The following is a 21,953-nucleotide window of genomic DNA, read 5'->3' as shown; positions in this document are numbered from 1 at the left end:
CGCTCCAACCGGCTCTCCATGCAGATCCTCGGCAACAGCGACAGCATGTGGAGGTGAGTAGCGTCCGCGCCGCCGGCCGGAGCTGCGACCCAGGCACGGCTGGGGGAGCCGCGCCGGCGCCGCCGGCCGGAGCTGCGGCCGAGGTACGGCCGGGGAGCGGGGCGGGATGTCTGCCAATGAAATCCACGGCTAGTGAGAGGCCTTCGACACCAGTGAGAAGTCAAGAGGGCCCGGTGCGTACCACATGCGCACCACGCCGTGTATTCAGCGGATGTGGCGGACACACCGCAGCTCCTCACCAGATTGTGATGGGCGCGCCGGTAGGAGATGTGTACGCGCATCGCAGTCGCAGCTGCGCGCCGTTCTCAACATCCCCGCGATCACCATAACAAAGGCCTCCCGCACACCTCGGCGGAGCGTAGAGCTGCTGTCGCGTGGCGGTGGGGTAGCGTGCGTCGTCCGAGCACTGCGATGGTGAGAGCCGGTGGTCTTCCATGTTATGTTTGTTTTTACACTCGGCGCGCGTTCGTAAGGGGTGAGACGACCCATCCCCGCGGCACCGCGGCTTCCCCACTTCTGCAAGGCAGTCGCAGCACGCCGTGAGACGTCCCCGCTCGTGTCGTGTGGCCGTATCTCTTGTCGACTTCTCCGAAATGAGTGCCTTTCGCCGTTGCGGCCGTTTCGCTGTGTCACGCCCTTCCTCGCGCGGCATCAGCAGCGCCGCAGTGTCTGGGCCGGGGCACGAGCCGGCGGCCGCGGTCGTGACGGCCCGGCTGTTTGTCGGGAGCGGCCCTGGGCGCCAGCCTGGCACCGCGGGAGCGCGCCGGCGCGCGCGGCCCTGGCTTCCGGCCCCGCCGCCGTGACGCCCCCGCCCCGGCCGACCGGTGCCGCGCCCTCCGCCGAGGGCCCGGCGTCATCCGAGCCACGTCTGGGGTCATCGTGGTTTGACCCGGCGGCCAACCCCGCCACACCTGCGACCGACCCCGCCACCTCGGCGCGCCGCCGTCGACGTAAGGCTGGCTCGCGTAACCGGCCGCACCGCGCCGTTTTCCCCGCCAAAAGCCGCGAGCCTGCCGCGAAATGGCGCGTTTACCGAGAGGCGGGGGTGGCGGGGCGCGCGCGGGTGGCGGTTGGCGGGAGGGTGCTGGGGCTCCGAACTGCTGTCGACGTCAGCGGTTTTGCGGGATTGGAGCCGAGCGAGGACGCCGTAGTTGAGGTTAGCGGTGCAGTCAAACTGCTGCAGCGGCCTGCAAGCCCGGGTTCGCAGGGTGAAAGTGGCCGAGCTTGGCTCGCGGGCTCGCCGGGTTGCAGTCCGCATGGTGCATCTCAATGAAAAACATGCACAGTCTCCTCACGCGCACCAATTGGTGATGCTGGTACAGACGCCGCGTGAGACTGATTGGTACGGACGTCGTAAATTTGAAGAGCGCACGCGCTTTTCAGAAATGGATGCGCCTTGAAGCTTCATCAAGTGTTATGTCCGGTCAACAGGCTATGCATACGTGATTGTATTAATTGACTGGCAGAGATAGAGGTGGTTGTGCAATCTGAAATGACAGGGTTGGGATGTGGTTAAGAAACATGACCACATGACGACTATGATAATGTCAGCCGTCGTGAACAATGCGCGGGAGTGAGCTAGGCACTTCTGGAGCTGAGACGCTACGCGCGGCGTGAGTCAGGCTTCGCTGCCCGACGGGCTGGAGGTGTTGTCACAGGTCAATCAGGGTTACCGCCGCCTGTGGTTGCTGTCTTGTGACGGGGTGCCGCCGTCAGACGTTCGCCGCAGACCGGTCGGGGCCCAGCGGCACGGCGCGTAAAGGGCTTCAGACTCCTGCCACAGCTGCGCGTCCATGTCACGCGCAGAGCTGAGCTCTAAGGCGTCAACGCGCCATGGATCCCGGCTTTAGAACGGCCGATGGCTGGTAGCCGAGCTATGTTTTGATCAGTGCGTGGTTGGTTCACCTCCTCACCTCAGCCTGACGCGCTCTGACCTGCCGTGTGCCCCTGCCTCGGTCGCCAGGTGGGCGGAAGCCGCGGACCGGGTGCTGAGCGCCCGGGACCAGCGGCGCGAGCCGGTGGGCGGCGCCGTCTCGCCGGACATCTCCAGCGACGAGGAGCCCGAGCAGGGAGAGCCGGCCGCCACGCAGCTGGTCGTGCTCACCGACATCCAGGGTCCCCTCGGTCAGTGGAGCCGGCGCGCCGGCGCCCGCCGGTGTGGGCAGCCGCGTCCGCGGCACCATACGGCCGACGTGAGCTGGCTGACGGGCAGTCGTGACTCCTTAGTCAGCTCTTCGGCCTTTGATCCACTGGCGAGCGGGCGCGTTGTTGTCATGTTAGCGTTAGGTGGGGTACAAGCAGTGGGCACAAGGTGTGAGAGATGAACGGTTCCCCTCAGGTTGGCAGGCGTGCGTGCCGTTCCGCCGTCTGACAGCGGGTGGTGTATGGCCTTGTCGATGTTGCCGTTACTGTCACGTACCTGTTAAGCTGCGTGCCTTTTTCGACCTTGACGTGAGGGTTGGCTGGATGTTGTTCTGCCAGGCGCCTGGTTGGTGTCCGATAACAAGCCCCTCGCCATCAGATCCCCGAACGCCACCCGGGTGTGACTTCGCTCGCTGTAGCCGGGCGTGACGTGACGCCTGTGTGTGACCGGACACCGCACCGCCAGGTATCCACGTGGTGTCCGAGTGTGACGCGGGCGGCTGGGACGGCGGCGTGCTGGTGCAGCGGGTGGAGGCGGGCGGCGCCGTGGACAGGGACGGACGCATCAGGGTCGGCGACCGCATCTCCCAGATCAACGGCCACAGTCTGGCCGGCTGCAGCTTCCAAAGGTGGGGTTGGCCTCCAGTGCGCCTACGGGCCAGCCCCGAGATGCGGATGACGGAGTGTTCTGGGCAGGATAGGTTAGGGTGCTGACGTTCGGTGCTGACGCTGGAATGGTTAGCAGGGTATTGCGCTATAATCAAGATTCAGTCACATCGAGTAGAAATCCGGTCCTGTCCACGCACTAGCCTGCGCGCCGTGTGGCTCGTGTGAGCGGTCAGGCTGGATTGGTGGTCCGTCGAGCGATGCACCAGTCGGCCGGGCGCGGGTCCCGCTCCCCGGCGACCCGCCCCCCTGGTGTCCCACTCCTTGGCGTTCTACTCCCTGGCGTCCCACTCCCCGGCGTCCCGCTCCCCGGTGTGCCCCCCACCCCTGGCGTCCCACTCTCCGGCGTCCCACTCCCCGGCGTGTCGCTCCCCGGCTTCTCACTCCCCAGCGTGTCGCTCCCCGGCGTCCCGCTCCCCGGTGTGCTCCCCACCCCTGGCGTCCCACTCCCCGGCGTCTCACTCCCCGGCGTGTCGCTCCCCGGCGTCCCGCTCCCCGGCGTGTCGCTCCTCGGCGTCCCGCGCGACCGCGCTGCCGGCGCGCCGACGGCCGGGACCTTGGCGCTAACGGTGCGACAGTGGTCGGCCGCCTTGTGCTGCTTTGCCGCGTGATGTGTTCTGTGGACGGATTATAACGGTTCTCGCCCGTTGCGTCATGTGCTGGCATGCGCCCGAGCCGAGCACGGCTTCTTAATGCGGGCATGGTTTGTTTTCTGTGCAGCAGTCATTGAACTTAGCGTGCGTCCCCCGGATGTTGTGCCGTTTGTGGCACGGCAGCGTGTGGTTACTGCACGCTCACGAGTCGTCGCAAATTGGTGTGCCACGTCCGTGTGGCGTACTTATCGCCGTTTTTGGACTGGCCTGCCCATTGAAACGTCGTTAGTTTTGCCCCCGCCTGAAGCTGCCGGTCATGCCGACTGGGATCGCTGTGACAACACGACCTCAGTGTCCTCCGGCGCCAGCGGACTGTTCCACGCTCACCACTCCGGCCATGTCCGCCGTGTGTTGTCCGGGTCGTCGCCCGCCCGCCCGCCTACTCGATCGGTGTGTGTGTGTGTGCGCGTGTCGCTGACCGGGCCTGGCTCCGACCGGCAGGGCGCAGGAGCTGTTCACGATGGCCATGAGCCAGGGCGAGCTGCGGCTGACAGTGAGCGCCGCCGCCGCCCGGCCGCCGGCGCCCGTCTTCCCGGCCCGCGCGGTCACGCTCCCACACGCCCGTCGACGGCGTCGCGCCCGAGGAGAAAGGTACGCACCTGGCCGGCGGGGTCAGGCCGGCGGACGGGCCGTCGCCAGCCGTGGTGTGGCGGACGGAGCGCGCTGTCGGCGCTATTGTGATAGCAAAACGCCTCGTCACTGGTGATTGGCTGCGGTTGACTAGAGTGACACCTCTGTGAGGTACTTAGATGTTGGCTTGTGTGCTCATTGGTTATATTGGTTGTGGTGGCCTGATGTGACCCTTATTTTAGACATGGGTTTTTCCTCATTTTCGGATGCGCTTTGTTTGTTGTGTTGCGACGGCACATCGAATGGACACAGTGCGGGTTTACGAGCTCGTCCGCCAGGCCCGCGGACGAGCGCATGTCTGCCGGGCCCCGGTCGTCGCGTCTCCCGCGCTCCTCCGTAGCAGCGCGGAGACCCCCACTGACGCCCTGCCCGCGCCGGCAGTCGGCTCGCGAGTGGCCACGGTGACGCCGACCAAGAAGGTGCCGGCCTCGCTGTCGTCGCGCACGCAGAACGTGATGCTGACGTCCAACACGCGCAAGCTGGGCCGCCGGCTGTCGGTGGCGCTGGTGAAGGGCGCCGCCGGCCTGGGCTTCAGCGTGACCACGCGCGACAACCCGGCCGGCGGCCACGCGCCCGTCTACGTCAAGAACATCCTGCCCAAGGTAGCCGACCGGCCGCCGGTGGGCGGCGGCGCCCGCGACACGGCTGTGGGACGGTGCCTCCGGGACGGTGGGCCTTCACGGGGCCTTGCACATGCAAAGCGTCGAGAGTGCGAGTCTTTGTTGTCGTCCAGTGTCGAGGTCCAGGTGGCGAGGTGTCAGACTTTCCCTGTCGTGGTTTATGCTTGCATGTGGTATCATGCGGAGAAATGCGTTCTGTGTGGTCATTGTGTTGTGTTTCATCCACTGCGCTGTTCCCAGAATCTATCCATGATGGTCCTCATCTCCCGAACACTCCATCACCTCGCGCCCCGTGATCCGAGGCCCAAAGGTACCTCCTGTCCTGCGTGCCTGCACATGGAGCTGACCGTGATAACGTCCCGGCTGGGATACTGGTATGTGTGCGTTGCTGGATTGCCCCTCCGTTGGGTCCGTCGCGTTATCACATTCGCATGAAACTCCGTCTAAATGTATCGTCCTTTCCTCTGGTTTTGTTTTCATATACCGCTTCTTAAAATGTGCAACGCGCCGCACTGCGTCCAGCCGAGCGGTACGGTGTCGTCGGGGCCGGCGGCGGCCCGCGGCTGACTCGCGCGGCCGGCGCTGGGTGACGGCCGTGTGCGTGTGCTCGTGCTCGGCAGGGCGCCGCCATCGAGGACGGCCGGCTGCGGCCCGGTGACAGGCTGCTGGAGATCGACGGCGCGGCCGTGACCGGACTCAGCCAGCAGCAGGTGGTGCAGATGCTGCGCGCCGTCGTGCCCGGACAGCCGGTCGAGCTGGTGCTCTCGCGACACGAGCAGCCCGACGACAAGAAGGCCGACGAGGCTAGTCCCCGGCTGCCCCGGCCGCTGGTGGGTACAGCTGGCCAGCGCGGTCCCCCGCTTCAGCGGGGAAGGCTTTCCCTCATCGTGGAGATCCATCGGAGCTTTCCTGTGAGCGATACCCCTCCCAGAACCTTATTATTCGATGACTGTATCGGCGAATATGCGGGCGTGTCCTGGTTTCTGGGTTTCTTCCAGCATGACAGTGGTGCCTTATTTGTTGGGAACATTTCGTCTGACCGGTGACGCTCTATTTTAGGCGAGCACCGCACCGCCTGCCGAGAAAACAACATGGACAAAGGTACAAGACACCGACACACCGTGCACGCTACATCCAATCGGGGCCAGAACACAGCAATTCACATTGAATGTCGCGTACCCATACATGCGCTCGCAAGCAGCCGCCAGTGCAGGTGACGCTTGACTCTCAGAACTGATCAGATACCTGTGTAGGCGGCGCGTGCTGCACCTGCCGCTGCCCACTTCCGGTCTGCATGTTGCAACATCGAATGCTTAAAGGGCGTTTTGCGTACGCGTGGCTTACCCTCGTAAATCAGCACGGCTGCTGGAGTAACCGCGGGCTGCGAGGCCGTGGTGTCGTGTGCGCGCGCGGCGCTGCCCCCGGGCGGAATGCTGAGCTGGGGCCGCTGTTGTGTCGGCTGACGCGCCCGTGGGCGGCCCGGCGCTGGGAGGTGGCCCGCTTCGGCCCGCTCTGACCGGCCCCCGTCCGGCAGCCGCCGGAGCCGGCGCAGGAGGAGCCGGCCGGCGTCACCGACAAGGAGGTGCTCGTGTTCGACATCCCCGTGCACGACTCGGAGCGCGCCGGGCTGGGTGAGTCGGCTGGCTGCGGAGCGCCTCTGGCCCGTGACAGGGTCGGCCAGTTGTGAGAAGTGCGTGAGCTGCGGGGGGAGAACGGTGAGCTGCACGGCGTTTGTGTTGTCTGAAACCGTCTGGACTGTCTGTAATACCCGGCCAAAGAACGCTCATACGACTTGAGCAAGTGGGAGGCCATCAGGGTGCTGTTGCGGAAATGGAAGAAATGCTCGTATCTATACGCACCTAGGCAGCGTTCGGTAAAGCACCGCCTCGCCCCATATCCGCCAGGTGTCAGCGTCAAGGGCAAGACGACGCCGGGCAAGAACGGCCCCGTGGACGTTGGTATCTTCATCAAGAGCGTCATCCACGGCGGCGCAGCAAGCAAGGACGGCCGGCTGCAGCACAACGATCAGCTGATCGATATAAACAATAGCGCCCTGCTCGGCCTTAGCAACGGCCAGGCGATGGAGACGTTGCGGCGCGCCATGTGCCAGGAGGTGAGTCGGTGCACCGAGCGCCGGGTTATGGGCAGCTAATGGCCGCACTCCTCTAATGTGACCTGGGATACGCGAGGCGCCGTTTGATAGGTCAGGCCCGTCCATGGAGCACGGTGCGCCGCGCCGCGCCGTACCATGTGACGCCGGAGCGGACACGGTGTCGGGTTATGGGCGGCTAGTGGCTCGTGATGAGGATGGGCCGTGTTTCGGCCGGACCATGGACACTGCGGCGGGCCATGGGCCAGGCCGGCCGCAGGTGATGCCCGGGTTATGGTTGGCTACTGCCGATCCTGTTTTCGCTGGCTGCAATGGCTGCCGCCGCCCACGACCGTGAGCAGATAACAGATGGGAGGTTATGTGTGGCTACTGGCGTTTCGGTCGCGTTTCGGGCGCCTTTTTAAGTTTCGGTGTCTCCCTGTGCTAAAAATGCGGCGACCGACTTCTCCACGATGTTCCGCGGCCACCGACCGTTGCCGGTACAAATAAACATGGCTGGAACCTATTCTGGTGTGAGGTTACGCTAGGCGGTGACGTCATGTCAACAAAATGGTGGTCCTGGCTCAACCGTGGTGCAGAATCTGGCTTTCTTCCCTGGCTATGGTGGCTTGTCATTCGTGCAGATGTGATCCTCACTCACTGAATTTGGTCTGCGGATATTAATGAGGACATGGCTTCCGTTCCCATCGCCCAAATATCGGGTCGCGGATGGGCTTGGGAGATGAGACAAACACCTTTTATCTCAGATCGGGGTGGGGGACCAGTGTATATATATATTTGCCTTCGTGTCCGAAAACCGTATTTTAACATTCAGATTATTCCTAAACTTCAAAGCAAATGCATGAATAAGGCGGTCGTGTATGGCGATGACGTAGTATACCAGACAGCCTGTCGACCACTGGCTGATATTCCGGAAGACATGATGGACTATGTCATTCAATACTTCCCTGCAGGTGATAATCTATTGCGCTTCTTATTCACTCAGATGCTTCCAAAACACACTTCGAGAATATTGCGGGGAAAATAATATTGAAATCAAAGACAACGATGTGACGCAAAAGCGTCGATTTCGTCCTCATTGCCCCCGTTGGCACGAAGCATTTCTGTTCCGCTAGTCTGAAACAAAACCGAGAACGACGGAGACACTCGATGTAGGAATCCGCGACGTTATGCTTATGGGTAAAAGGTTAACAGAGTTGTCAGTGAATCTGCCGCGCTGGGTCCATGCTTAAGGTATGCTTGTCTGTCACTGAGGTGATTTGGTACATATCCCCAATGATCTTCCGTTTTTATGTTGTTTTTATCGCACGGAAATACTGGAACGAACACATCGGAGGGCCCGAGTGCGCTGGCGTGCGGCAGCCGGCGGTGGTCAGTCCGTGCCGTGTTCAGTCGGATGGTAGGTCTGTCTGGTGCGCAGCAGCCGGCGGTGGTCGGTCCGTGCCGTGTTCAGTCGGTTGACGGGCGCGTCTGGCGTGCGGCAGCCGGCGGTGGTCGGTCCGCGGCGTGTTCAGTGGGCTGACGGGTCTGTCTGATGTGCAGGGCCCGAGGCCTGGGGTGATCACGCTGACGGTGGCTCGGCGGAGGGACGCCGCTCTCAGCAATGGCCGCGAGTCGGCCAGCAGCCTCATCTCCAGCTCGTCAGGTCAGTCGGGTCTCCTCACACCGGCTTCAGACGGCGCGGGATCACGCCTTTGGGGCAGTTCCGGCTCATCGTACGCCTGGCTGGAGGGCCGGTAGTGTTGTGTATCCATTTGTGGCTTCTGGAGTCTGCAGGGCATGTAGTTATTTTGTAGCGCATTTGGCTCCCGTTAAACCCATGTGATGTGGAAACTGAATCGCGTCAGTGTGTGGTATTTGTCTCGAATTTGTCAGATCCAGCTGGAAGCACAGTGTGTGTGCGTTGAGAGACAGGTGATAGTGGCGTAGGGGCGTATGTACCAGTCAGTGGCGGCCGACCTCTGGCCGCTCGCCCGCTCCGTGACCTATGGCGTGCTGCCGACCTTGTGGTGACGGCGCCGCCCCGCGGTGGCAGGCGAGGTGTCGGCGTGGCGCGGCCCGGAGCCGGCCGCCGCCGACGGCTCGGAGGTCACCATCACGCACCGACGGGCGCCGCCGCCGGTGCCGGCCGAGCCGGCGCCGCCGCCCGGCAGAAACCCCGTCATCGACCGTCTCACCGGCCGGAACAACATGCGCAACGACAGCTACTACATGGTGGGTGGGGCGGGGGTCCATCCACCGTGCGTGGATTTCGCGGGTGCTGGCGGGTTTGTGACTGCGGTTTGTTGTGTGCGGCTTCTTGCTAAAGGCGAAAGTTGCAGGAAACAGTAAATTATTGGGACTGTCGTCCCACCCGACGAGCAAGTTACAAGTGATGTGGTCCCGCTGGTCAGATTCGGTGCCAGCCGGTCGTGCTCTGCGCCAGTCCACGTTCGCATTATCCGCGCCCAGTGGTCGCAGATACGCTGCTACCATTCGCCCCTCCGTCCCCGCCCCTCCCCCCCTTCCATGCTCACGCGCCTGACGCTGAGCGCCCGACCCGCTGACGAACGCCGGCCGGCGGTTCGTCCCGGCAGGCGACGCACGGCTCGTGGGCGGACGCGCCGGAGCGGCAGCAGCAGCAGCAGCAGCAGCGGCTGCCGCCGGCCGAGCCGGAGCGGGGCGCGCCGCCGCTCTGCCCCACCGTCAACATGCCGTCCGGCGACACGGTGCTGATCGAGACGGACCCGGCGCCGGCCTCGCTCGCCAGCCAGCAGAGCGACTCCAACACGGACGTGGCCTACGCCAGCCAGTGAGTCGACTGCCGGTCGGAGGACGGCGGGGCCTCGGAAACACGCGGGCGACACGGGCGGTGCCACCAGTGATTGGAAGGGGCAGTCGATCGCCGTCAGATACCACGATCTCGTGGTCAGGGGTTGTGGTTTTGATAATGCCTCGGAAGTTATCTGCATATGGTTTTATAAGGTAGTGTATGAAGTTCTGTGCCGGATCTTGATTTGGGTGACTTGCGGTGTAACCGTGCGCCCATCTGGCAGACGTTGAACATCTCGCAGATGGTTACGATGGTTATGGTTACGCCTTGTGTTCTTAAGGTCATAGGATCTGGACCACATGGCTGCTTGCTATCCCTGCGTGACGCCGCCGTGGTTTTGTTCCCTGGTGGGTTGCAGTTTGTTCCGTCCGCTGCGTGTGTCATGCGTGGGACATGTGTGCGCGTATGTGAGGCGTCTCCCTTGCAAGCCCCGGTTGGACCATCACGTCTCGGCCTCCCCCTCGCACGTGAGAGGCGCGTCCGCTGCCAGCCCCCAGCGGCCTCTCCCTCGCACGCGAGAGGCGCCTCCCCTGCCAGCCCGGGCGGACGGTGACGCAGCGCCCCCCCCCCCCCCCGCCGCCAGGACGTCGCTGGAGCAGGCGGGCGTAGGTTTTACCCGCGATCAACTGGGTCGCCAGTCCATCAGCGAGAAGCGGCACGCGTCCAAGGACGCCAAGAGCACGGACACGTACCAGCGCACCAAGCGGGCGCGCGAGGAGCGCGAGCAGCAGCGCCGCCTGCTGGAGGCCGAGCTGCGGCGGGAGGAGGCGCACGACGGCCGGCCGCCAGGTCAGGCTCCAGTCCAGGGGGGGGAGGTCAGGCAGTCCCCGGTCCAGGGTGAGAGGTCAGGCAGTCGCCCGGTCCAGGGTGGGAGGTCAGGCAGGCCCCGGTCCAGGGTGGGAGGTCAGTTAGGTCCCGGTCCACGGTGAGAGGTTAGGTCAGGCAACGGTCCAGGGTGGCAGGTCAGGTCGGGCCCCGGTCCAGGGTGGCAGGTCAGGTCAGGCCCCGGTCCAGGGTGGCAGGTCAGGTTAGACTCCGGTCCAGGGTGGCAGGTCAGGTCAGGACCCGGTCCAGGGTGGCAGGCCGAGGTCAGACTCCGGTCCAGGGTGGCAGGTCATGTCAGACTCCTGTCCAGGGTGGCAGGTCAGGTCAGGCCCTGGTCCAGGGTGGCAGGCCAGGTCAGACTCCGGTCCTGGGTGGCAGGTCAGGTCAGACTCCTGTCCAGGGTGGCAGGTCAGGTCAGGACCCGGTCCAGGGTGGCAGGCTAAGTCAGACTTAGGTTCAGGGTGGGAGGTCAGGTCAGGTCTTGCTCCGGTCCAGGGTGGCAGGTCAGGTCAGCTGCGGTCCAGGGTGGCAGGTCAGGTCCGGCTCCGGTCCAGGGTGGCAGGTCAGGTCAGGTTCCGGTCCAGGGTGGCAGGTCAGATCAGACTCCGATCCGGGGGGGCAGGTCAGGTCCGCTCCGGTTCAGGGTGGGATGTCAGACAGACTCCGGTCCAGGGAGGGAGGTCAGACAGGCTTCTGTTCGAGGTGGGAGGTCAGACAGGACTCCTGGTCTATGGATGCGAGGTCAGGTCAGACTCTGATCCAGGGTGGGAGGTTAGACGCTTCTGTGCAGGGTGGGAGGTCAGACAGGCTTCGGTCCAGGGATACGAGGTCAGGCAGGCTTCGGTCCAGGGTTTAGGTCGGGTCAGGCTCTGGTCCAGGGGTGCGAGGTCAGACCGGGCTAGAGTCTGACCTGCAGCCGGTCGGAAGGTCAGGGGCTGGCTGTCAGTACGGGTCTGAGAGCATAGACCGGGCAGTAAGCCGTCGTGGTACGTTCTTCTGGCAGGTCGTCAGATGTGCCGTAACCTTCTGCTTCATGCTCCCTACGTCGTCCTTGCGTATACTGTGTGCTGTGACTAACCGACTTGTTGCGATTCAACTAACATTTTCTTACTTGAACGAGATAACAATTTAACCCACGCGGGTTGTGTGTCTGTGTGTCGAGGCATTGATGTGTACGGGTGAGGGTAGTAGTACGTTCAGCCTCTGTCTGCCTGTTAACACATCCGCTGCGAGTGTGCGTGTGTGTGCGCGTGTCGGCGGGGGCGCTGAGCCGCGCCTGTCCGGGCGTGTCGCCAGGACGCGCGGCCACCGACGGCGGATGCAGCGCCTCACACCAGTCACTAACGCAGCCCGAGCCGCCCCAGCCGCCCAGTACGTACGCGCATGAGCAGTACCCGACTCTCCGCGCCACGCACCGCTCCCGGGCGGCACCAGGTGTCGGGTCGGGTGGAGGCCTGCGTGTCGTGCTCGTCTGTGCCCGGCGGCCCCCTCGGCTCACGGAATCCACTCGGATCGGCCGGCTTTGGTGTGGGTGCCTGTTTTATTCCAGCAGCGCTGTCCTCATGGAATGGGTGTTTATCATATGGTCCTCCAGCAGCTGTCCACCAAGGACAAGGCTCAGCGCCTGCCGTGCATGGTCAGCGGCAAGGCTGATATCTGCTCTGAAGGCGTTCCGTTCCTACCTGTCCATTACCTTGCACGGCGGGATAGCGCACGGCTCAGTTTCCTGTCCAGCCCGCCGCCCGAGGCCGGCATGGTACCGTTGTGGGCGCTATCTCTGACTGAGGCCCGCTGTCGGCCGCCGCCGGACTGTTTTCCCGATCTGCCGGCGGGCCGCGCCGCCCCCCGGTTGCGTGCCGCCGCCGCCGCCGCTCCATTGTGGCCGGTCACGCTCGGAGCGGCGCCGGCGGCGCGCGCCAGTCGGCAGCCGGCGGGCAGCTCAGGGCCGTCGCCGCCGTCAGTGTGCGCGCCGCTCCGGGCGGGAGGCGACGCGGGCGGACGCGGCGGCGCTCCGTCTCTCGGTCAGACGATGCGGTGGCGTAGAGCATCGCCGCCGCCGGCGGCGGTCGAGCCGTGCCGCTGCAGCGCGTGCCGCTACTGTCGTCTGACCTTCGGCCGTCCGTCCGCAGACGACGTCGGTCCCAGTCTGGGCATGAAGAAGTCGTCCAGCCTCGAGTCGCTCCAGACCATGGTGCATGAGGTAAGCGGTGGTCAGTCGACAGCATCGGGCGGCGCGACCTGCTGTGGCTTCCGTATCGCTTCGTGGAGTGGTCGTGTTCTCGTATGACATGGGCTGCTTCCTAATACTGTACTTTGGTTGACATTTTGCCGGCAGTGCTGAGTTGTTTTTATGCTTGGCCCGTGTATGATTGTTTCGATGTTATCACGGCGCGCGTCGCGCATTGGTTCAGCTGACCACTGCCAACTGGCTGCTGATGCCGTTGAGTTGTCGGTGCTGTGCGGTGACTGGTGGCGGCTGTGCCCTGGTTGGCTCAGCTGACTGCTGATGATGTCGGGCTGCCGGTGCTGTGCGGTGACTGTGGTCACGCCTGTGCCCAGCTGGCGCTGGCCGAGGAGGGCGAGCGGTCGTACCCGCACCGCGGCCCCGTGAAGGTGGTGCGCGGCCGCGGCTGCAACGAGAGCTTCCGCGCCGCCGTCGACCGCAGCTACGAAGCGCCGCTGGGCGACGACAACGGTGACGTCATGGAAACCGGTGAGCGGGGTGGAGGTCAAGGGTGAGCGGAGCCGAGGTCACGGATGAGCGGGGCTGAGGTCAAGGGTGAGCGGGTGAACGGGGCGGAGGTCAAGGGTGAGTGGATGAGCAGAGTGGAGGTCAAGGGTGAGCGGGTGAGCAGTGCGGAGGTCAAGGGTGAGCGGGTGAGCGGGGCGGAGGTCAAGTAGTACCAGCGGCCGGGGAAGGATAACCAGGGACTAGATGTCGGTGCTCTAAGGAAACAAAATAACGGGCGGGCTGATCAAAAGGGACTGACAATAACGGGCTGATCAAAAGACAGAATCGTCTTAAAGTTGGCTGATGTCGGATGGAATCGATTAAAAAGGTGACTTAATTGTTGGTTTGGGAGACGACACAGATGGTCTGACGCTCTGGTGGCTCGCCGACTTGTGCTTATTTGGCTTCCAAACACCGATCTGTCTGCCTTGCCTATGGAGTTGGCCTTTCCTTGTTCGCGTATGATTTTCCCCTTACCTTTCTGCCGTCAGTTTATCTGACGGGATAAGTGGCATTGCCATAGATGTCATTCCATTGTTCCACCAACTTTCCGTAGCCTTTTCTTTTAAAATACGTGAAACTGCGCAGTGATATTTTGCATGCGTTTAATGTTGGAGGAGCGAAAATTAGCGTTGTAATTAGCAGTTCGTTCTGAGCAGTTTATCAATACAGAAGCCTCACCATGAGCCTGATGATGGGTAAAACATGGTGTAAGATGCGTTGAACATCAAGGCTCCATCATTATCAGCACATGCATTTAAGTCAGAATCGACATGGTTAGCAAGATATCGCGTTAATGGCGTCTTCTTCAGTATGTCTGTTGCCCGCGGTCCGGTTAGCTTTGTGTGTTACGCGAACATGACTGTTGATCAGACTGAAAGGTTTAAAGAGCTGCTCTTGCGGCACACATCACGGGCATCACATCACATGCTTCTTGATTGATGACCGTACCATATTTTGTCCCGAGTGCCTCGAAGTCCCCATAACCTCAGTTCCAAGCTGCTGTGCCCGTACCCGGCTGTGGCCCATCGCATCGCGCCGCGCCTTCTGCCGCCTGCCCCTGGCCGTGACCCTGACCCTGACCCTGACCCTGACCGTGACCCGTCGGACCGGCAGTGGACGAGGAGGCGGCCGGGCCGGACGCCGGCGGCGCCCTCTTCAGCCGGGACCGCACCGCCCGCCAGAGCTCGCTCAGCTCCGGCGCCGTCGAGGGCAAGAAGGCCAAGCGACGCTCGGGTCTGCTCAGGGGACTCGGCAGCATGTTCAGGTAAGCAGAGGAGCCGCCTCGCAGCGGCCGGACGGGGGTCGCATGCCCGCGTGCCCTGCGGTTTCACTCGCTGATGTGGCGAGGGTGAAAAAGTGTGGGCGTTGGAACTTTCCCGTGAAGTTGATGCTTGAGCTTGCTTGCTCGATCCAAATCGAAGATGGGAGCACGTTAAGTCACTGACAGGTCAAAGATACGGCACTTCGTTTCGTATCTCATGCCATGATTATGTTCGTACGCCGTCGTGCTGGCCGTTGCGGCTCTGACGTCACGGCTGCCGCCACTGCCGGCGTGGCTCTGACCTTCCGCCTTCGCCGCCGGCGTTAGGTTCGGTCGGCACCGCAAGAGCAGCGAGACGTCTGGTCCGCCGCCGCGGATGACGGCTGACGAGCTGCGCCAGCAGCAGGACGAGCTCAACAGGATCGCAGCGCGGCGCCGAGCCGAAGACGAGCAGCGCCGCATCCAACAGCAGTACCAGCGGCTGGTACAGCAGCAGCAGCAGCAGCAGCAGCAGCAGCAGGCCCAGCAGCAGCAGCAGCAGCATTCGCACAGACCGGTGAGGGATGCTGCGACAGCTGCAGCAGCCGCAAGTGCCCGTGCGCGGGCTTAGCGCCATCAGTAGTATATTATGGCTCGCGTGATGCAGGAACACCAAGGTTCTGGGTATCGGCCATACAACCACGTTAGATGTGCGGTATGGCAGATCACGACGAATACGTGATAACCCAGTCCAGCAGGTTTTTTCAGAGGACGGATCGCATGCGGTCAGCAATGTGAACGCCGTCTTCTCGTGACGACAGTCCCCGCTCGCCTGCATGGTCCTCGCACGTCCTCACGCGTTCTTGATCTTACTGCTGACGTCTGCGCCGCTCCTGTGACTCGTGGACGTCTGTGCCGCTCCTGTGACCGCCACTGACGGCTACCCTGGGTGTGGCACAGGCGCCTCAGCCGCCCCCGCCGCCGCCGCCGCCCGAGAGGACGGCCAGTCGTCCGGAGCGGGTGCAGCAGCTGCGCGAGCAGCACCAGCGTCGCCACGCCGGCCGCCAGGGCGTGTACCGCACCGAGACGGCCGAGGAGCGGGCCGAGCAGCAGCTCAGGGAGGTACGCTGGCAGTGCGGCCGCGAAGGGGTAATGACGGAGGAGATGGGTCCGTGGACGGTCTGTAGTGGGACGTGGGCGGCGGTGGTCCATGACGCCTTGCAGAGTCGTGTGGCCGCTCTGGTGCCAGGAGCGCGGCCTGGCGCCCCGCGGCGGCGCGGCACGTGTCGCGGTTCGCACACAGGGCGCAGCGAAGGCGGGCAGGTTCTGCTGGAGTCGGTCCTGAGCCGGCGGTACAGCCGCGAGCCGGCGCCCGCTGGCCGCCCGGGTCCGCCTCGTCTCCTTCCCGGCGGCGGACGCGGCGCCGCTGACGGCCTGCGGACGGCGCTGCGTTTCAGGCGGAGCTGAAGCCGCACGTGCCGCCGCCGCCGCCGGTCCACCTCACCGACAGGCTCAACAATAACGTTTGCGAGGCGGCCTTCTGGCGCGCCGGGCCGCTGGCGCGCGGCGCGCGCAGCAGCGAGTATTTCCGCAACCGGCGGCCGGCGCCGCTCTCGGCCGAGCGCGCCGCCTTCTGGGTAGGTGGTGCGCCGGCGCGCGTCTGCGCATGCGCGCCGGCAGGCGGCGGCCTTCGACAGGCCCAGCACGGCACGCGGTCTGCACGGCGAAGCACGGACGCCACGCGGCCACGCGGCGGGCTGCGGAGCATGCGCGAACGCGCCGCATGCGTGCGCCAGCATGCCGCCTGCGAACTAACCCGAGCGGCGGACCTGCGTCACCGGAGAGGCTCCGACTAACGCGCGTGGTGCGTGACGGCCGCGACCGAATGCTCCGCACGCTAGCATGGCGCCGAGAGGTGGCGTTCCGCGCGCCGTGGCCTGCTGCGGCGCGGGCGTCGGTCCGGGTCGCGCCTGGACTGACGGCGGCTCGGTGGCTATTCTGTGTGTCTCAGTCCTCCGCTGTTGTCTACGTCCGGTGGACAGCTCGCTCTGCACCGTGACATTTGCTGCATGCTAATATCACTGTGTCTCCACTTTCGCTTCATCTGTCGTTTCCAGATGTAGCAGTGATGACAGTGCCGGTTGTTTTTGCCGTCGTGACCCGGCGTGTTGACTCTTTGGCGCTTAACGCGCCCCACCCTCCGCATTCTTGTCCGATGTGCGCCGCTGGACGCTGGCGCCTTACGGCCTGCTGTGATGTCCTGTTACCTCCCATGCCTGGTGCCACGCCACCCCACCCAACCCCCACTGGTCTTAAGTCGATGCTAGCCTTTTCTTGGTCATAAGACGCTCTCAGAGGAGTTTCCCCTTTCCACAAGACGTCAGCGGCTGTTGTTCGTGGACCTTACTGTGAGTCCTACACGGTCTGCGTCGTGATGTTCTCTGCCTTCCGCCGTCGCCGCCGATGCCTTGTCCTCTCCGGGACCGGCATTGCTGGCTTGTTCCGACGCCCACAAATGTGTCCGGACCCGGTGGCCTGTGCCGGCAGCGGGCGGAACCGGGACCGCCGGCCGTCTGGCGCGGCACCCCTGACCCCTGCTGACCCCGGTGACCTGTGCTGACAGCGGGCGGAGGAGCCGGGACCGCCGGCCGTCTGGCACGGCACCCCTGACCCCGGCTGACCCCGGTGACCTGTGCCGACAGCGGGCGGAGGAGCCAGGACCGCCGGCCGTCTGGCGCGGCACCCCGGACCCGTACGACTCGATGCGCCGGCCCGGCAGTCGGACCGGCCTGGCCGAGCCCGGCCCACGCTACGTGCACCACCCCGGCTACGAGGAGGCGCAGTACGGTCCGCGGTGAGTGTCGCGCCCAGCGTGGCTCGCTCGCTGCCGGGGAGGGCATGGACCGGTGTCGTGATGCTCAATGGGAGACGGAAACTCTGGGAGTCTGGTGCAGCGGGTGCCGGGAGTTGGCAGGTCACTGCAGCAGTCGGGGAGGTCTCGTCGAGGGCGCACCCCAGGTCATACTGTCCTGCCGGGGATTTTTGTTTGGTTTGGATTAGTCTTTTTCGGCAGCAGTCGTCATTTCAGCGCTTCGGTATGAAGGAGAAGGGTAATAAGCGGGCAATGCGGCAGCTGGCGTGAGAGACCCTCCCTGCCAAGCCTGACCCGGTGCTCTGTGGGGTCATTGCGGCCGCTGGGCAGAGTCAGAGCCGCCGTGAGGTCAGCTCATGGCTGACGGTGGCGGCGCGCTCCGGCGAGTGGAAGCGCTGTCAGGAGTTAGGGCGAGGCGCTGTCAGGAGTAGGGACGGGGCTGTCAGGAGTTTAGGCGAGGCGCTGGCAGGACTTGGGACGAGGCGCTGTCCTTGTCAGGCGAGGCATTGTCAGGAGTTGGGGCGAGGCGTTGTAAGGAGTTGGGACGAGGCGGTGAACGGGAACACCTGGTGGGTGTTTCTAACGGGGGGAGAGAAGAGTTAGACAGGAGTGGCAAAGAGTGGGCGCTGCCGCGTATGGCAAAATTTAGTGTCGTGACGCGTAATGCACGTGTAGCGATGTCACATGGGATGCGGAAGGCTGGTGGAGCGCTCCTGGTGGTGGGACCGGTGTTATGTCCGCATGGCTGTCAGTGTTGAAGAGCCGTCCTGGCCGGTGGTGGTCAGTCCTGGTCCCTGCCGAGCACTCTGCGGCCAGCGCCGGCTGTTGAACGGTGCGGGACGCGTGTTCGCAGGCCCAAGCGCTGGAGTGGGCAGGTACTGCTCGAGCAGCTGGAGGCCCAGTTCCGGGCGGACGCCAGGTGTGGGCTGTCGCTTCCAGCGGGGCCAGAAGCACGCGCTTGGAGGCGGACTAACGTGCATGGCCGGCGGGGGACCCTTTCCAGTGGCAACTGAGCTCGATTGGGTTGCGTTCGAATGCGGCTCCCCCCAAAGACGTGGCTGGGTTGTTACTAGCTGTTGAGATCGGTTGAATGAGAGTTGGCTGGTTTGCATGTCATGGCACGTTGCTGTTCGCCATTCCCTTGCGCTGACCGCTTTTCGAACTGCTTTGAATGCGTAACTGGTGACGCCTGAGCTGGCTCGCAGTTTGCCTTCGCTTCCCTGTCGCGGCTCACCTGGACTCTGCAGGAGCATGGGGGGCCTTAAAGCTATCCGCGGGCGCTGGAACAGGATTGAAAACCTAAAGTCGGGGATGTGTGCTTATTTAACAGTATAGTACGTACTGTACTAACAGTGCAGACGCATCGACTGAAGCGAGAGCTGAAATAACCGCAGCAGTGGCGCATCTGTCTGAGTTGCTTACAGCAGCCACGCCGGTGCAGCCAGCTTTGTATCCATGACTGTAGTCATAGCGCAAGATAACTGGCCGCCGTTTTTGTCTGAGTTGCGCTGGCGGATTTCCCTGACCTGACCGATGCAGCTGAATAGATTTGTGTTCTTCGCAACTTTATAGTCTTGATGCTGCTGTTCGGAGTGCTGAGAATAGCTTTGTTGTCTTCGCAGCTTTATAGTCGTGATGCAGCTGTTCGGAGTGCTTAGAATAGCTTTGTGGTCTTCGCAGCTTTATAGTCGTGATGCAGCTGTTCGGAGTGCTGAGAATAGCTTCGTGGTCTTCGCAGCTTTATAGTCGTGATGCAGCTGTTTGGAGTGCTGAGAATAGCTTTGTGGTCTTCACAGTTTTATAGTGCGTCGTGATGCGGCTGTTGGAAGTGCTGATTCGTAGCCCGTCTTTGCGTCGTTCATTCCCTATTGATGCAGCGCGCGTTGCATGGCTGCGAGCGGCACCGTTTTGTGGCTGTGCTAGGCCGTCGCGCCGACGGTTCCGTTGTAACGCCTATCTCCGCCGCCAGCCGGCAGCACCAGGTATATCACTCGCAACGCGGCGGAAGGGTGGAGCCTCGGCCTGGTGATCGACCAATCGGCAGCTTCTACGAGTACGAGTCGGTGCAGGCGATGATGCGATTGGGTGGCGGCATGGGCGGCGGGGAGCAGTACTCCAATCGCTCGCTGCCACGTCACCACGAGCGGATTCGGTCCGTGGCAGCACACCCGCAGCCCGGCCACGGTGAGACCCGGCTTGTAGGGTAGGGAATTGGACGAAGGCATGCGGCGTCCAGTGTTGGGTTTACGACTTAAAGCGTTGGCATGATCTTTACATGATCATTGGACGAATTGTCTTCCTGATTTCATGCCAGCCTGTATTTAGTTAGATCTATCAGTTTATTCCTTATAGTAGGTGCACGATGTCGGTGCCTTATAGTCTGTACGTGATGTCACGTGCCATGTTGATGATTTGAGGATTTTCACGAATGTGCCGTTAGGACCGATCGTCTCTGACATCCGTATATACTTTTAATGAGGTTCCGGTAGTGGGGGGGGGGGGGGCTCCTAATGGCTAGTGGATGCCCCGCCCTTCCCCCTCCAACGTCATGTTGCGTTCGATGTTGCCACCGTACAGTGTAAAATTGGGACGTCTCCTTTTCGCACCGGTTTCCGTGTGGCACGTTGGAGCGCCGTTCTGCACCACCTGACACTGTGTTGGTGGCCGCCAGTTCTGAAGCACGCCATATCTGCCGGGCCGGGCGTCAGCCGCCGGCCGCAGCCGCTGGGTATCCCGACGCCGGCGCTGGGGCCTCCGTACGGCCGGCGCGGATCGGAGGGCGTGCTGCGCGGCCCGCACCGGCCGCCGCCGCTCAGCCCGCCTGGAAGCCGCGTCTGAGGCCAGCGACATCTAGTGACCGACACGCCGACTCCAGTTGTACGCGACCCCCGCGTAACTGTCGCGCTGCGTGGCCGATCCTGCCAGAAACCGATTTTAGCCGTCGCGATCGAGTGAACGGGTGCGATTCGTCCGCACCGTGACATTCCAGAACATTCCTCTGCGTCACAGCGCGCAGCGCAGGGCTGTGCAGGTGTTTTACACTTGGTACTATACACTGAGGCGGTGGACTATTTTGTACGCGAGTTTACACGGCGGCGGCGCGTGCCGCCGACCAACCGACCGCCCGTATCGTGGCGTCCAATATACCGCTGGCCGGGGCCGGCGTCGCTACGCGAACGTTCCGTCCTGAGGGGCCTTTGTCTCGGGCGCCGGGCGCCGCCCGCCGGCGCGCGGCCGGGGCTGGGCTCCATGCCGCCCGCCGGCGCGTTGGCGGCGAGTCTGACGCAGCGTCTTCCGCGCCGGCCTGTGGCGGCGTCTCGACGCGCCCCCGTGGTGCGTGTCACTTGTTCCTGGCGACGCGGCGCGCTGCATCGCTAGGCAAGCTAGGCCAAAGTATTGTATCTGACCGGAGCGGACGGTGAATGAGACTGGTGACTCGAAACTGGTGTTTGACTGGAACGGTGGCGAGTGCGCAGAGTGGAGCCCACCGAACACCAATGGCGGCCGGGGAAGATACGTCCGATCTGATCCACTGACTGCTCAGGCACAGCCGTAAATGACTGCGTTCGAGATGCATGAGACACTACAAGCGCGCAGCCGGGCGTCGGGACCACATCTCGGTCGGTCTGTGTGGTTGCACTGCTGTCCGTATGACTGATGCTGGCAGTGAACTATGCAGCCCAGACCGTTTATACCAGGCACAGAAAATGGCTTACACGGAATGTGGCCACGCTGTGATCCGGCAACACCCGGCGATCCGGCGTGCCAGTCATCGGGTCAGGCAGGGTCAGATGGTGCAGCAGGTCCGATCCAGAGGCAGGTCAGGACTGCCCTGCAGCACGGCCAGGTCTCTGGAAGCACATCGCTCGGTGCTGGACAGGTGGGCTGCAGCGGTGATTTTCTCAGATATAATTCCCAGAGCAAATTTATTTTGCGTGTGCACCGGGGCAGTCGTGCACGCACGATGTTGCTCTGGAAAAGCTTCTTGTCGGCAATGTAAATTGCTCATTAGCCGACTGGCCTTCCTTGTTCAAATCAGCCCTGGTCGGCGCATTGCCCACTGCGGTCAGCCTGCTCGCAGCGTGGCGGCCAGAACAGGGCGGCTTGGGAGAAAACTGATAACAACGCGCAGAGAGCGCGGCTGCGAGCATCTGTTATCTCTAGCATAGGGATATCAGCTCCCAGTACAAAACCCTGGTTTCTCTGGTTTGAATCGTATTCGGCCGACCCTGTTGCAGCGTATAAATGAATGTTGGTGGACCGGCCGCAGCGTCAATGTGTAGATACCGCCTACAATTCAGAATGCGTTTACACGGGTGCTCAGGGTGTGGACAATGCGCACACGATGTCACTGTACGGCATTGTCAGTTAGCAATGTAAAAAGGACATTTGCCGATATGACTTGTTGAAATCGCCCTTCAAGGCGCATTGCTAACGCAGGCGGCCGGCCCGCGACGTGGCCTCCAGAATGATGTGGCTCGGGAAAAATGAATGTAGTCGCGAGCGAAGAGTGCGTCTGTTTGCATTCCATAACTGGTACAAGCATCAGTGAAGGGGACTTGGTCCGGGTAAAGCTTCATGGCATAGCG

General features: G+C 63.1%; 1 protein-coding gene across 1 annotated transcript; it reads left to right on the top strand.

Moving 5' to 3' along the window:
• Positions 1–8: 8 nt before the first annotated feature.
• LOC119104149 (partitioning defective 3 homolog B-like) lies at positions 9–20,739 on the top strand. Its single transcript, XM_037227833.1, is given in 23 exon segments — positions 9–53; positions 2,024–2,184; positions 2,669–2,831; positions 3,963–4,061; positions 4,063–4,112; positions 4,533–4,753; positions 5,392–5,601; positions 5,831–5,872; positions 6,306–6,402; positions 6,676–6,884; positions 8,424–8,526; positions 8,917–9,095; positions 9,458–9,672; positions 10,277–10,482; positions 12,648–12,718; positions 13,078–13,231; positions 14,366–14,516; positions 14,841–15,069; positions 15,453–15,614; positions 17,195–17,346; positions 18,218–18,283; positions 19,334–19,548; positions 20,036–20,739. Coding segments are annotated over 23 exon segments (3,357 nt in total). The 5' UTR covers positions 9–18; the 3' UTR covers positions 20,203–20,739.
• Positions 20,740–21,953: the final 1,214 nt, after the last annotated feature.

The sequence above is a fragment of the Pollicipes pollicipes genome, unplaced genomic scaffold, assembly GCF_011947565.3.
Source record: "Pollicipes pollicipes isolate AB1234 unplaced genomic scaffold, Ppol_2.1 Scaffold_5909;HRSCAF=7009_pilon_pilon_pilon, whole genome shotgun sequence".
NCBI lineage: Eukaryota > Metazoa > Arthropoda > Thecostraca > Pollicipedomorpha > Pollicipedidae > Pollicipes > Pollicipes pollicipes.
The sequence above is the reverse complement of the archived record's forward strand: the minus strand, read 5'-3'. Positions and strand labels throughout refer to the sequence as shown.